At 47.4% G+C, this 15,423-nt stretch overlaps 1 protein-coding gene across 2 annotated transcripts in view; it reads left to right on the top strand.

Moving 5' to 3' along the window:
- BTK (Bruton tyrosine kinase) overlaps window positions 1–15,423 on the top strand; it is a 562,758-nt gene that overhangs the window by 48,835 nt on the left and 498,500 nt on the right. For both annotated transcript variants that reach the window (XM_040405594.1, XM_040405595.1), the window contains exon 2: window positions 1,367–1,528. In XM_040405594.1, the coding sequence (XP_040261528.1) occupies window positions 1,379–1,528 (150 nt within the window). In that variant the 5' untranslated portion in view covers window positions 1,367–1,378. The remainder of the gene's footprint in view (window positions 1–1,366; window positions 1,529–15,423) is intronic.

The following is a 15,423-nucleotide window of genomic DNA, read 5'->3' as shown; positions in this document are numbered from 1 at the left end:
CTAGCCCCTAAATAAATGTTAAGACTTCATGTCTTTTGAGAGCAACTACATAGGCCATAGACACAATGGACAGGATCTGACCCCATTGACTTATATGGGAGAGTTTTCTCGGCATGCTCTGTGACCTGGAGGGAGCTGATAAACTGTGATATCGCCTACTATGAATGGTGGATCCTGTGATAAACTTGTCATTGTAATTCTGCCTGTGGTGATAACTGAAAAGTTACCTGCACAGAACAAGATCTATTATTTGGCTTAGTGGCCAGTGTAAAAATTGTGGATTATATATATTTTTTTTATATATATATATATAGATAGTGGAGAATGGAAAAATTAAAAAAAATGCACCAAAAAACAAAACAAACATGATTTTACATAGTAACATAGTAACATAGTACATAGGCCGAAAAAAATACATTTGTCCATCCAGTTCGGCCTGTTATCCTGCAAGTTGATCCAGAGGAAGGCAAAAAACCCTGTGAGGTAGAAGCCAATTTTCTCCACTTTAGGGGAATAAAAAAATTTCTTCCCGACTCCAATCAGAATAACTCCCTGGATCAACGACCCCTCTCTAGTAGCTATAGCCTGTAATATTATTACGCTCTAGAAACACATCCAGGCCCCCTCTTGAATTCCTTTATTGTACTCCACCATCACCACCTCCCTCAGGCAGAGAGTTCCATAGTCTCACTGCTTCTTAACCGTAAAGAATCCTTTTCTATGTTTGTGTACAAACCTTCTTTCCTCCAGACGCAGAGGATGTCCCCTCGTCACAGTCACAGTCCTGGAGATAAATAGATGATGGGAGAGATCTCTGTACTGACCCCTGATATATTTATACATAGTAATTAGATCTCCCCTCAGTCGTCTTTTTTCTAAAGTGAATAACCCTAATTTTGATAATCTTTCAGGGTACTGTAGTTGCCCCATTCCAGTTATTACTTTAGTTGCCCTCCTCTGAACCCTCTCCAGCTCTGCTATGTCTGCCTTGTTTACAGGAGCCCAGAACTGTACACAGTACTCCATGTGTGGTCTGACTAGCGATTTGTAAAGTGGTAGGACTATGTTCATATCACTGGAATCTATGCCCCTTTTGATGCAACCCATTATCTTGTTGGCCTTGGCAGCAGCTGCCTGACACTGTTTTTTGCTGTTTAGTTTGCTGTTTATTAAAATTCCTAGATCCTTTTCCATGTCAGTGTTACCGAGTGTTTTACCATTTAGTATGTACGGGTGACTTGCATTATTCCTTCCCATGTGCATAACCTTACATATTATCTTTAATACACTGATTGTCATCTATTAATTCCGAAAGACACATTTACTGCAAAGTTAAACAACTAAAATCTTTCTGTCATTCATACAGCAATGAAGAAATATGGCCACAGCTACTGCTAGTATCCTGGAGAGTATTTTTTTGAAGCGGTCACAGCAAAAACGTAAGACATCACCTCTAAACTACAAGAAGAGGCTGTTTGTACTCACAGAGAGCAAGATCACATACTATGAATACGACTTTGATAGAGGGGTAAGAATACTTTTTTTATTTTTATTAATACAAAGCATAGTCCTATAGTGGTCTAGTGATTAGTCCCTTTTTTGTGCAGCACAACATTCAGTATCTAACCTGTTCAACATTTGTTCTCCATGTGTAAGCAGTGCACTTAAAATATGTTTAAATGAAATTTGCCTGACCATAAGGATATTGGGTCATGAGCTCAGTCGCTGTGGCTTGCAAATCAGCTCTCTCTATTCAGGTAAACATTCTGCTAAACTGGAAGTAATTAAGGGGAAACATTTAGGGGGTATTTATCAAGTATGGCACTCAAGAATTCTGTCGTTAAATAGTCTCAAAATATGGTTTAGGCCTCTTGCACATGAACGTGTGCGCCTCGTTGCTGTATTGCGGACCACATTTGCGGATCCGCAATACACGGGTGCCGTTCCGTGGGCATTCCGCATCACGGATGCGGACCCATTCACTTCAATGGGTCCGCAAATACGGAGATGCCGAATGGTGCGGAACCCTACGGAAGTGCTTCCGTGGGGTTTCGTCCCGTACTTCCGTTGCACAAAAAGATAGAACATGTCCTATCTTTTTGCGGAACAGCCGGATGGCGGACCCATTAAAGTGAATTGGTCCGAGATCCGCTGCGGCTGCCCCACGGACTGTGCTTGTGCATTGCGGCCCGCATTTTGCGGGCTGCAGCACGACCACGGGGCGCACATGTTCGTGTGCAAGAGGCCTCAAAAACATTTGGGCTTACTTGCATACCGGCAGGGCCGGTGCAACCATATAGGCGAACTAGGCGCTCGCCTAGGGCGCCGACCTGCTGGGGGCTCCCTGGTGGGCTCAACCCGGACTGGGGCTGCATCCCTGAGCGAGCGGCTCTTGAGCCACCCCCAGCGCCGTTACAGTGGGGCCAGGAGGTGGAGGTCCTTCTTAAATATGTCAGAGCAGGCATCTGCTTACCCTAATGGAAGGTGCCTGCTCTGCTAGTAAATTACCGGAGGAGAGGAGGCAGGTGGCAAGGGAGGCTGTTCTAGTGGTCTTAAACTTTTGATCAGGACTGTAACATAGTTCATAAGCCTGAAAAAAGACATCTGTCCATCCAGTTCAGCCTCTTATTCTGCAAGTTGATCCAGACAAAGGCAAAAAAAACTACTTTTTCTCACTTTAGGGAACAATAATTCCTTCCCGACTCCAATCAAGCAATCAGAACAACTCCCTGTATCAACAACCCATCTCTAGTAACTATAACCTGCAGTATTATTACACTACAGAAATACATCCAGGCACTCTTGAATTTACCATCACCACCTCCTCAGGCAGAGAGTTCCATAGTCTCACTGCTCTTACCGTAAAGAATCCTCTTCTATGTTTGTGTACAAACCTTCTTTCCTCCAGACACAGAGGATGTCCCCTCGTCACAGTCACAGTCCTGGGGATAAATAGATGATTGGAGTGATCTCTGTATTGACCCCTGATATATTTATACATACCGTATTTTTCGCCCTATAAGACGCACTCCCTTCCCCCCCCAAAAAAAAGAAGTGGGGGGGGAAAATAGCACCGCGCCTTATGGGGCGAATGCTGCAATTTACACTGATACTCCACTGCGCAGCCGGCGTGTGTTTCAGCGGGGAGGGGCTGGGGGCCGGCGTCTTGTTTTGTAATGGCAGCTAGCCCCGGTGCAGTCACTGTATTCTATTACACCGGGCCCCGCTCACTGTAGTAATCATATAGGCAATGTTAAACTGTAGAATTTCTCTCCAATCCAGCCTGTAGTACTTACTACAATCTACCATAGCAGACAGGAGGCCTGGTGGGCGGGAGGCGGCAGCGTAACTTACTACATCACGCGCCTGCTCCTCCCACTGAATGAAGCAGGCAGCGCAGGTGCATGACGTAGTGAGTTACGCTGCCACCGCCCGGCCTGCCTGCCTGCTATGGAAGTTAGTAGTAAGTACTACAGCCTGGATTGGAGAGGAATTCTACAGTTTAACATTGCCTATATGATTACTACAGGTAGCGGGGCCCAGTGTAATATAATACAGTGACTGCACCGGGCCCCGCTGCCATTACAAAACAAGATGCCGACCCCCACTCCGTGTATTGGGGGTCATTCACTACACAGGTACACTGTTATGGGGGGGATCTGTGGATGACACATAGCATAAGATGCTATGTATCATCCACAGATCCCCCCCATAGCAGTGTCATGCCATCCCCAGATGCCCCCATAACAGTGCCATCCTCAGATGCCCCCATAACATTGCCATCCTCAGATGCCCCCATAACAGTGCCATTGCCAGATGCCCCCATAACAGTGCCAGCCACAGATGCCCCCATAACAGTGCCATCCACAGATCCCCCATAATAGCGTCATCCACAGACCACCATTAGTTCAAAACCCACCAAAAGCACACCTTTTGGTTAAAAAAATTTTTTTTCTTATTTTCCTCCTGAAAAACCTAGGTGCGTCTTATAGGGCCAGTGCATCTTATAGGGCGAAAAATACGGTGGTTATTAGATCTCCCCTTAGTCGTCTTTTTTCTAAAGTGAATAAAGCAAATTTTGATAATCTGTCAGGGTACTGTAGTCCACCCATTCCAATTATTACTTAAGTTGCCCTCCTCTGAACCCTCTCCAGCTCTGCTATGTCTGCCTTGTTCACAGGAGCCCCAGAACTGTACACAGTATTCCATGTGTGGTCTGACTAGTGATTTGTAAAGTGGCAGGACTATGTTCTCATCACGGGCATCTATGCCCCTTTTGATGCAACCCATTATCTTATTGGCCTTGGCAGCAGCTGCCTGACACTGGCTTCTACAGCTTAGGCTACTTTCACACTAGCGTTCAGAGAGGATCCGTCTGGTGTCTGCACAGACGGATCCTTTCCTATAATGCAGACGTTTGGATCCGTTCAGAACGGATCCGTCTGCATTATAGTTTAGAAAAAATTCTAAGTGTGAAAGTAGTTCAGACGGATCCGTCCAGACTTTACATTGAAAGTCAATGGGGACGGATCCGTTTGAAAATTTTGCCATATTGTGTCATCTTCAAACGGATCCGTCCCCATTGACTTACATTGTAAGTCTGGAAGGATCCGTTTGCCTCTGCACGGCCAGGCGGACCCCCAAACAGTGCAAGCAGTGTTCGGGTGTCCGCTTGCTGAGCGGAGCGGAGGCTGAACGCTGCCAGACTGATGCATTCTGAGCGGATCCGCGTCCACTCAGAATGCATTAGGGCAGTATGGATGCGTTCGGGGCGCTTGTGAGACCCTTCAAACGGAGCTCACAAGCGGAGCCCCCGAACGCTAGTGTGAAAGTAGCCTTAGTTTGCTGATCACTAAAATTTCTAACTGCTTTTCCTGTCAGTGATACCCAGTGTTTTACCATTTTAGTATGTACTAGTTACACGTATTTTTCCTTCCCATGTGCATAACTTTACATTTGTCAGTGTTACACCTCATCTGCCCAAGCCTCCAATCTATCCAGATCTCTCTGTAACAGTATACTCTCCTCTTCCGTGTTAATTACTTTACAGTTTAGTGTCATCTGAAAAAGTTGATATTTTGCTGTGAAAGCCTTCGCAAAATCATTAATAAATATATTGGAGAATAGGGCCCAATACTGACCCCTGAGGTACTCCACTAGTGACAGTGACCCAATCTGAGTGTGTACCATTAATAATCACCCTCTGTTTTCTATCACTGAGCCAGTTACTTACCCAATCTTACAGACGTTTTCTCCTAGTCCAAGCATTCTCATTTTAGATACTAACCTTTTATGTGATACAGTATTAAATGCTTTGGAGAAGTCAAGAGATACAACATCCATTGATTTGCCACGGTCAAGTCTAGAACTTACCTTCTCATAGAAACTGATTAAATTAGTTTGACATGACCGATCCCTCATGAAGCCATGCTGATATGGTGTTATTTGCATATTTTCGTTGAGGTTCTCCAAGATGGTATTTCTTAGAAAACCTTCAAACAGTTTACCCACAACAGATGTTAAACTTACCGGCCTATAGTTTCTGGGCTCTGTTTTTTAACCCTTTTTAAATATTGGCACACATTTGCTAAGTGCCAATCCTGTTGAACACTCCCTGTCAACATAGAGTGCTTAAATATCGAGGGTCTGGCTAGGACATTACTTAATTCTCTTAGGATACGGAGGTGTATGCCATCTGTTCCTGGCGATTTGTCTATTTTAATCTTTTTAAGAAGCTGCTGTACTTTTTCCTGGGTCAAACAGGGCACTTTTAATGGGGAATTTACTTTTATGTTCTGCATTTTATCTGACAGTTTATTTTCCTCAGTGAAAACATTTAATAGCTTTGATTTCTTCTCATCACTGCCCGCAACTCCCCACTCATCACTGTGTAAATGGCCGACACCTTCAGATTTATACTTTTTAACATTTATGTAATTGAAGCAAATTTTAGGGTTAGTTTTACTCTCTTTGGCAATTAGTTTGGCTGCTTTTATTTGTCTTTTACAAATTCCATTTGGGTCAAATGGACCAACATAAAAATCCGACCCTCTCCAAATTGAATAAAATTTTGCACAGATGAAATATTACTAATTTTTTCATCTGGGCCTCTGTTGGTTCAAGAGTTTCAGGCAGCTGATGATGGACCAGCTGCAATGCGCTGCTTGCTGCGTAACGCAAAGTGGCAACTTTGTCAAGGCACAGTATATTAAGTAGTTAAGCTAGGAGGTTGAAGTTTTGCAGGTTAGTAAAACTACTTAGTCTAAGTCTCAATGTCACGGCGGGGAGTGGGGGAAACCCCCCACCGTGCGGTGTCAAAGGGTAAAAGGGGATCAGCCTGGCCAAAAGGAGTAATAAGGGAGCAGGTCACCTCCTACAACATTCCTAATCCTCTCCCTGACTCCTCACCGTATGAGCGGACCCCGATGGTGGGACGGCTCATACCCTAAATACCTAATATCCTGAGTCGCCCTGGAAATCCCTCACTTAGGAGCAGGGGAGAGACGACCTGTTCATCCCAGTCATGGAGGAACAGGAGTCTCTATCTGAGGCCAGGCTGCAAGGAGAGGGGAACATATACAGCTATTGATATGGCAGGTAGGCGAAACCCATAACACACTTACCTGCCACAGACACACTGACTGGAACCCATGCACAAGTGCTGGTGTCCACACCAACATTAGAGGACACAGCACACACCGCAAAGCACACAGGGACCCAGGACACCCATAGCTGCAATAAACATATGACAGGGGAATGTCTAGCCAAACATGCTGGACACCAAACACCACCAGACATGAAACAGCAAACTAAACATACCAACACCATGAACATAACCCACTCAATACAAATAAGGACAGGAAGGGAAGGAGACACCGGGATAACATAGAACATCTATGACCACAAGGATGGCCCTCACTGGACAGATGGTAAAGCCAGGAGCAGAGAACCACCAGCATACACCAAGGCTGGAAGAACTCTGAGCTTCAGGCATCCAGCAGAGACTTAATAGCCCAAGCAGCCACACCCACACAAACCCAGTGTTCACAAAACACTAGGAAGGGAGTTAACCCTTCCAACACCAGACAGAGGAAGGAAGCGACTTAAAAGGGAAGTGCGCACACAAGCAAACTAAGCCACACGTTACCGCCTGCACTGTGAATGTTTACATGGTGTGTTCAATAAAAACATGGTAACATTTAATTCTTTGTGTGTTATTAGTTTAAACAGACTGTGATTGTCTATTGTTGTGACTTGGATAAAGATCAGATCACATTTCATGACCAATTTGTGCAGAAATCCATATCATTCCAAAGGGTTCACATACTTTTTATTGCAACTGTACCAACACAGGAGTGTGTGTGTGTGTGTGGGGATGGGGGGGGGGGAGGGGGGAGTCTGAAAAGACAGACTTTGTCAGTTGCAGGGGAGGGACGGTGAATTTCTCCCTGCAGTTGTCACGGATGGTGTTACAGGAAACAATAAGTAACAAATAAAGATCCGACTGACTTGATCCCAAACTAAGGAACAAAAGGGTGAGCCCTATTAAATCCCTAGAGCTCTCCCTCACTGCTCAGCCCATGCAAAGATCTCAATGATAGAAAGTTGCATGTTCACGTACCTTTAGACTGAATGACACCTGCAAACCCTATAATAGTGAGGGGACACGACCACCGGCTCCCTGCACTTAATACGGAGGGAGTCAGGGTCACCTAGAATCAAGCCAACAGGAAAACACCAATACAGAAATAGAATTATCTTTAGGAACCAGCAGTAGCAACTTCAAGCAGTGAACCCAATCCAGGAAGTAGTTTAAACCGCAAAGTGAAGCAGTATGGGAAGAGATATATAGGGAGGCAATCACTGCTAATAGGTGACAGCTGGGAGAGGGAGAAGATATGTCAAAGCGAAAGCAAAACAAAAGAACATTATGCAGGAGGTACTGAAGAACGTCTTTCAGAACTTCTCAGAGATCTGGCGGTGACAGCAACTCAGCTCTACTGAGTTTTGCTATGGGGTCCCATGATTTCTATGTACGCCCCTGGGGTGTACCACTACATTAAAACCACGGTTTTCCCAGGCTGCTTTATGGTGATGCTGCATGTGTTGATGCAGGGCCATAGTGCCAACATTGGCACCCAGGCCACGCTTCACCTTCTGCCCACAGATTCTGCGAATTGCCATGCTGACATTCTCCGGTGGCTTGATGAAAAATTGCCACACCGCTAACACCCTGCTGGCTCAGCCGCTGACTCACGCGCAAGCTGCCACCCTCTTCTCCTGATGATGATGAAGCCCCCTCTTCACCCGGCTCCCACGTGCGATCTGCCACATCTTCGTCCACAACTGTATGCACATCGCTAATATCATCCTCAGCAGTCTCAGGACCACATCCCTGAGCGCTCGCAACACCAGCTCCCGCGCAATGCTCATCATTAGAGTTGAGCGAACACCTGGATGTTCGGGTTCGAGAAGTTCGGCCGAACTTCCTGGAAATGTTCGGGTTCGGGATCCGAACCCGACCCGAACTTCGTCCCGAACCCCATTGAAGTCAATGGGGACCCAAACTTTTCGGCACTAAAAAGGCTGTAAAACAGCCCAGGAAAGAGCTAGAGGGCTGCAAAAGGCAGCAACATGTAGGTAAATCCCCTGCAAACAAATGTGGATAGGGAAATGAATTAAAATAAAAATAAAAAAAATAAAAATTAACCAATATCAATTGGACAGAGGTCCCATAGCAGAGAATCTGGCTTCACGTCAGCAGAGAATCAGTCTCTTCATGCAATAGCAGAGAATCTGGCTTCACATCACCCACTATTGGAACAGGCCACTGTCACATATTTAGACCCAGGCAGAGGAGAGAGGTCCCGTAACAGAGAATCTGGCTTCATGTCAGCACAGAATCAGTCTTCATGTTATAGCAGAGAATCAGGCTTCACGTCACCCACCCCTGGAACAGGCCACTGTCACATATTTAGGCCCCGGCACCCAGGCAGAGGAGAGAGGTCCCGTAACAGAGAATCTGGCTTCATGTCAGCACAGAATCAGTCTTCATGTCATAGCAGAGAATCAGGCTTCACGTCACCCACCACTGGAACAGGCCACTGTCACATATTTAGGCCCAGGCACCCAGGCAGAGGAGAGAGGTCCCGTAACAGAGAATCTGGCTTCATGTCAGCACAGAATCAGTCTTCATGTTATAGCAGAGAATCAGGCTTCACGTCACCCACCACTGGAACAGGCCACTGTCACATATTTAGGCCCCGGCACCCAGACAGAGGTCAACTTTGGGTTGCCCCGCAATATAATGGTAAAATGAAAATAAAAATAGGATTGAATGAGGAAGTGCCCTGGAGTACAATAATATATTGTTAAGGGGAGGTAGTTAATGTCTAATCTGCACAAGGGATGGACAGGTCCTGTGGGATCCATGCCTGGTTCATTTTTATGAACGTCAGCTTGTCCACATTGGCTGTAGACAGGCGGCTGCGTTTGTCTGTAATGATGCCCCCTGCCGTGCTGAATACACGTTCAGACAAAACGCTGGCCGCCGGGCAGGCCAGCACCTCCAAGGCATAAAAGGCTAGCTCTGGCCACGTGGACAATTTGGAGACCCAGAAGTTGAATAGGGCCGAACCATCAGTCAGTACGTGGAGGGGTGTGCACAGGTACTGTTCCACCATGTTATTGAAATGTTGCCTCCTGCTAACACGTTCCGTATCAGGTGGTGGTGCAGTTAGCTGTGGCATGGGGACAAAACTTTTCCACATCTCTGCCATGCTAACCCTGCCCTCAGAGGAGCTGGCCGTGACACAGCTGCGTTGGCGACCTCTTGCTCCTCCTCTGCCTTCCCCTTGGGCTTCCACTTATTCCCCTGTGACATTTGGGAATGCTCTCAGTAGCGCGTCTACCAACAAGCGCTTGTACTCGCGCATCTTACTATCACGCTCCAGTGCATGAAGTAAGGTGGGCACATTGTCTTTGTTCCGTGGATCCAGCAGGGTGGCAACCCACTAGTCCGCACACGTTAAAATGTGGGCAACTCTGCTGTCGTTGCGCAGGCACTGCAGCATGTAGTTGCTCATGTGTGCCAGGCTGCCCAGAGGTAAGGACAAGCTGTCCTCTGTGGGAGGCGTATCGTCATCGTCCTGCGTTTCCCCCATGCCACGCACCAGTGATGGGCCCGAGCTGCGTTGGGTGCCAGCCCGCTGTGAACCTGCTTCATCCTCATCCTCCTCCACCTCCTCCTCATCCTCGTCCTCCTCGTCCTCCAGTAGTGGGCCCTGCCTGGCCACATTTGTACCTGGCCTCTGCTGTTGCAAAAAACCTCCCTCTGAGTCACTTCGAAGAGACTGGCCTGAAAGTGCTAAAAATGACCCCTCTTCCTCCTCCTCCTCCTCCTCCTCCTCCTGGGCCACCTCCTCTTCCATCATCGCCCTAAGTGTTTTCTCAAGGAGACATATAAGTGGTATTGTAACGCTGATAGCGGCGTCATCGCCACTGGCCATGTTGGTGGAGTACTCGAAACAGCGCAACAGGGCACACAGGTCTCGCATGGAGGCCCAGTCATTGGTGGTGAAGTGAGGCTGATCCGCAGTGCGACTGACCCGTGCGTGCTGCAGCTGAAACTCCACTATGGCCTGCTGCTGCTCGCACAGTCTGTCCAGCATGTGCAAGGTGGAGTTCCACCTGGTGGGCACGTTGCATATGAGGCGGTGAGCGGGAAGGCCGAAGTTACGCTGTAGCGCAGACAGGCGAGCAGCGGCAGGGTGTGAACGCCGGAAGCGCGAACAGACGGCCTGCACTTTATGCAGCAGCTCTGACATGTCGGGGTAGTTGTGAATGAACTTCTGCACCACCAAATTCAGCACATGCGCCAGGCAAGGGATGTGCGTCAAACCGGCTAGTCCCAGAGCTGCAACGAGATTTCGCCCATTATCGCACACCACCAGGCCGGGCTTGAGGCTCACCGGCAGCAACCACTCGTCGGTCTGTTGTTCTATACCCCGCCACAACTCCTGTGCGGTGTGGGGCCTGTCCCCCAAACATATGAGTTTCAGAACGGCCTGCTGACGTTTACCCCGGGCTGTGCTGAAGTTGGTGGTGAAGGTGTGTGGCTGACTGGATGAGCAGGTGGAAGAAGAGGAGGAGGAAGCTGAGTAGGAGGAGGAGGAGACAGGAGGCAAAGAATGTTGCCCTGCGATCCTTGGCGGCGGATGGACATGCGCCAAACAGCTCTCCGCCTGGGGTCCAGCCGCCACTACATTTTACCCAGTGTGCAGTTAGGGAGATATAGCGTCCCTGGCCGTGCTTACTGGTCCACGTATCTGTGGTTAGGTAGACCTTGCCACAGATGGCGTTGCTCAGTGCACACTTGATTTTATCGGATACTTGGTTGTGCAGGGAAGGCACGGCTCTCTTGGAGAAGTAGTGCCGGCTGGGAACAACATACTGTGGGACAGCAAGCGACATGAGCTGTTTGAAGCTGTCTGTCTCCACCAGCCTAAATGACAGCATTTCATAGGCCAGTAGTTTAGAAATGCTGGCATTGAGGGCCAGGGATCGAGGGTGGCTAGGTGGGAATTTACGCTTTCTCTCAAATGTTTGTGAGATGGAGAGCTGAACGCTGCCGTGTGACATGGTTGAGATGCTTGGTGACGCAGGTGGTGGTGTTGGTGGTACATCCCATGTTTGCTGGGCGGCAAGTGCCAACGTCCCTCCAGAGGCGGAGGAAGAGGCCGAGGCGGCGGCAGCAGCAGAAGAGGCCGAGGTGGCAGCAGCAGAAGAGGTAGCAGGGGGAGCCTGAGTGACTTCCTTGTTTTTAAGGTGTTTACTCCACTGCAGTTCATGCTTTGCATGCAGGTCCCTGGTCATGCAGGGTGTGCTAAGGTTCAGAACGTTAATGCCTCGCTTCAGGTTCTGATGGCACAGCGTGCAAACCACTCGGGTCTTGTCGTCAGCACATTGTTTGAAGAAGTGCCATGCCAGGGAACTCCTTGAAGCTGCCTTTGGGGTGCTCGGTCCCAGATGGCGGCGGTCAGTAGCAGGCGGAGTCTCTTGGCGACGGGTGTTCTGATTTTGCCCACTGCTCCCTCTTTGTCTTTTGCTACGCTGTTAGCTCGGTCTCACCACTGCCTCTTCCTCTGAACTGTGAAAGTCAGTGGCACGACCTTCATTCCATGTGGGGTCTAGGACCTCATCGTCCCCTGCATCGTCTTCCACCCAGTCTTGATCCCTGACCTCCTGTTCAGTCTGCACACTGCAGAAAGACGCAGCAGTTGGTACCTGTGTTTCGTCATAATCAGAGACGTGCTGAGGTGGTATTCCCATGTCCTCATCATCAGGAAACATAAGTGGTTGTGCGTTAGTGCATTCTATCTCTTCCACCCCTGGGGAAGGGCTAGGTGGATGCCCTTGGGAAACCCTGGCAGCAGAGTCTTCAAACAGCATAAGAGACTGCTGCATAACTTGAGGCTCAGACAGTTTCCCTGATATGCATGGGGGTGATGTGACAGACTGATGGGCTTGGTTTTCATGCGCCATCTGTGCGCTTTCTGCAGAAGACTGGGTGGGAGATAATGTGAACGTGCTGGATGCACTGTCGGTCACCCAATTGACTAATGCCTGTACCTGCTTAGGCCTTACCATCCTTAGAACGGCATTGGGCCCCACCAAATATCCCTGTAAATTCTGGCGGCTACTGGGACCTGAGGTAGTTGGTACACTAGGACGTGTGGCTGTGGCAGAACGGCCACGTCCTCTCCCAGCACCAGAGGGTCCACTAACACCACCACGACCATGTCCACGTCCGCGTCCCTTACTAGATGTTTTCCTCATTGTTACCTCATTCACCACAATAAGAAAAATATTATTCGGGCCAATGTATTGAATTAAAATTCAGGCCTTTTTTTTACAGACACCTAACACTGTCTGGCTATCTATTTTGGCACCGTATTATACTAATACAGGCACACCAGTAATGACAGATTTAGCTGAATATAAATGTGAGGCCTATTTTTTAGGCGCTGTGTGACAGGTATACGTTTAATCACAGAATTAGACTTGTATCTGCACTGTAGAATGTGTGTTAAGTTTTTCAGAATGACCCTATCAGTACCTTGAATCTAATATACCCTTTTAGGGATAGATTTAAAGTAGGCCGGATACAGCAGAAACCACTAATTTTGAGAATTGCAAATTTGGGAATTGTTTTTCAACCCAGAACAAAAACTGTGCTTTTACGGTCACTAAAAATAACTTGACCAGCTAAAACAGTACTGATTTGGATGAATATAAATGTGAGGCCTATTTTTTAGGTGCTGGGTGACAGGCTCAACTTGCCCCTGATGTAGTATATGGCCAAAAAATAACCACACTATTGATGGTTAAATGCACTTGGGTGACACAGGCTCAGCCTGCACCTGATGTAGTATATGGCCAAAAAATAACCACACTATTGATGGTTAAATGCACTTGATGAAAGCTTGACCCTGATGTAGGATATAGCAAAAAATAACCACACTATTGATGGTTAAATGCACTTGGTGGTAGCTTGTGCTGGCGCACCACAAGCCACAAAATGGCCGCCGATCACCCCAGAAAAAGTGACTGAAAAACGCTCTGGGCAGCCTAAAAACACTGAGCAATTGAATAGAAGCAGTTCAATGATCCACAGCTGTAGATCGATCACTGAATGAAGTCTTTTGGAGGAGTTAATCTGCCTAATCTTGCCCTAACGTCACAGCTGCAACCTCTCCCTACGCTTGTATCAGCAGAGTGACGTGCAGCGCTACGTGACCCAAGCTTATATAGAGGCTGGGTCACATGCTGCACTGGCCAATCACAGCCATGCCAATAGTAGGCATGGCTGTGATGGCCTCTTGGGGCAAGTAGTATGATGCTTGTTGATTGGCTGCTTTGCAGCCTTTCAAAAAGCGCCAAGAAAGCGCCGAACACCGAACCCGGACTTTTACGAAAATGTTCGGGTCCGTGTCACGGACACCCCAAAATTCGGTACGAACCCGAACTATACAGTTCGGGTTCGCTCATCCCTACTCATCATCACTACTTGCCCGGCTACCAGAGGAAGCAACGGATCTCTCCTCCAGATCTTCACTGGGCAGTAGCTGCTAATTGCCCCTAGAATCTCGTCCTTGCTTAAAAATTGGAGCCGAGCTGGCGGCATACAATACTTCTCAAGCTGAGGGAACAGAAAATGACAGAGGCAGATTGAGGACAGGTGGGGGCACAGAGCTTGTTCCCGGGCCATGCCAACTAAGGGTCGTGTCAGAGGAACCCACCGACTCCTGGCTGATGTCTGATGTCACTTGTGACGAAGTAAAAGACAGAGTCTACCATTCTGTTGGGTTGCTGGTCAAGACACGACTGCTAGATTACCCTGGCAGCTCAGGCCTGTCGCTGCGACTGCTGCTGCCAACCCCCCTTCTTATGCTGCTACTTTTGCCTGCTCCAGAAACATTTTGGCCACTGCCTATTCCCTTAGAAGGGCCTGTCACCTGTCTGTCTGACATACTGTAAATAAGAATAAATGGAAGTACTTTTAATATGAAATAAACACCCCAAAACTGGTTGAATCAGGCCAATTTCTCCCTTAGATTTAATATTTATGATAGTAATGTCATTCAGAGTCAACATCAGTCAACATCAGTTTTAACATCCACACCTATTTCACACTTGTAATACAGACATTCAATTTTGGTAAAGACGACCAATACTGACGGATGCTGGAGAATATTCCTTTATTTTTCTGATCTTCCAGACATAGCTGGTTTAATGGAAACGCATTTGACTAAAGACACCATTCATTGTACCAAAAAGAACTGGATGACTTCTTGTTACCACACTAGTCAAGGGGAGTTTCTGTATTGATACATAGAAAGGTTGACTTTAAGTGCATTTCCGTGTCTAGCGATGGAGAAGAGAGATACATCTTCCTTCATGGTATATTAAATGGTACAAAATGTATTCTCGCATTTGTATATATTCCTCCGCCATGATCCCCGTATATACTGGGTCAATTATTAACATGTATGGATCAGAGGGAAGGTTGTGCAAACATTATTATTGGCAATTTCAACTGTGTAATGGATATAGAATTGGACAGGCTTAGTAGTACTAGGGGGGAAAGTGATCTTTGTAGATACACTTCCCCACTGACAAAATTTTGTAGAAGAACGGGTTATGTTGATGTTTGGAGGCATAGGAATGGTAGTAATAAGGCCTTCTCCATGTCTCGTATTGACTTGGCGCTATTTAACCATGGATATGTGGGTAGTGTGGTAAAAATGTCTCATGAGCCAAGATCGATCTCCGATGACTCTCCTATGTTGTTGGAGATCGATCTTGGCTTGGGTAGAGGGTGTGGAGTCTGTCAGAGGGTTAATCCGCATTGGTTGAGTCACA

This window comes from Bufo bufo, chromosome 8 (assembly GCF_905171765.1).
Source record: "Bufo bufo chromosome 8, aBufBuf1.1, whole genome shotgun sequence".
NCBI classification, from domain to species: Eukaryota; Metazoa; Chordata; class Amphibia; order Anura; family Bufonidae; genus Bufo; species Bufo bufo.
This window is presented reverse-complemented; position numbering and strand designations above follow the sequence as displayed.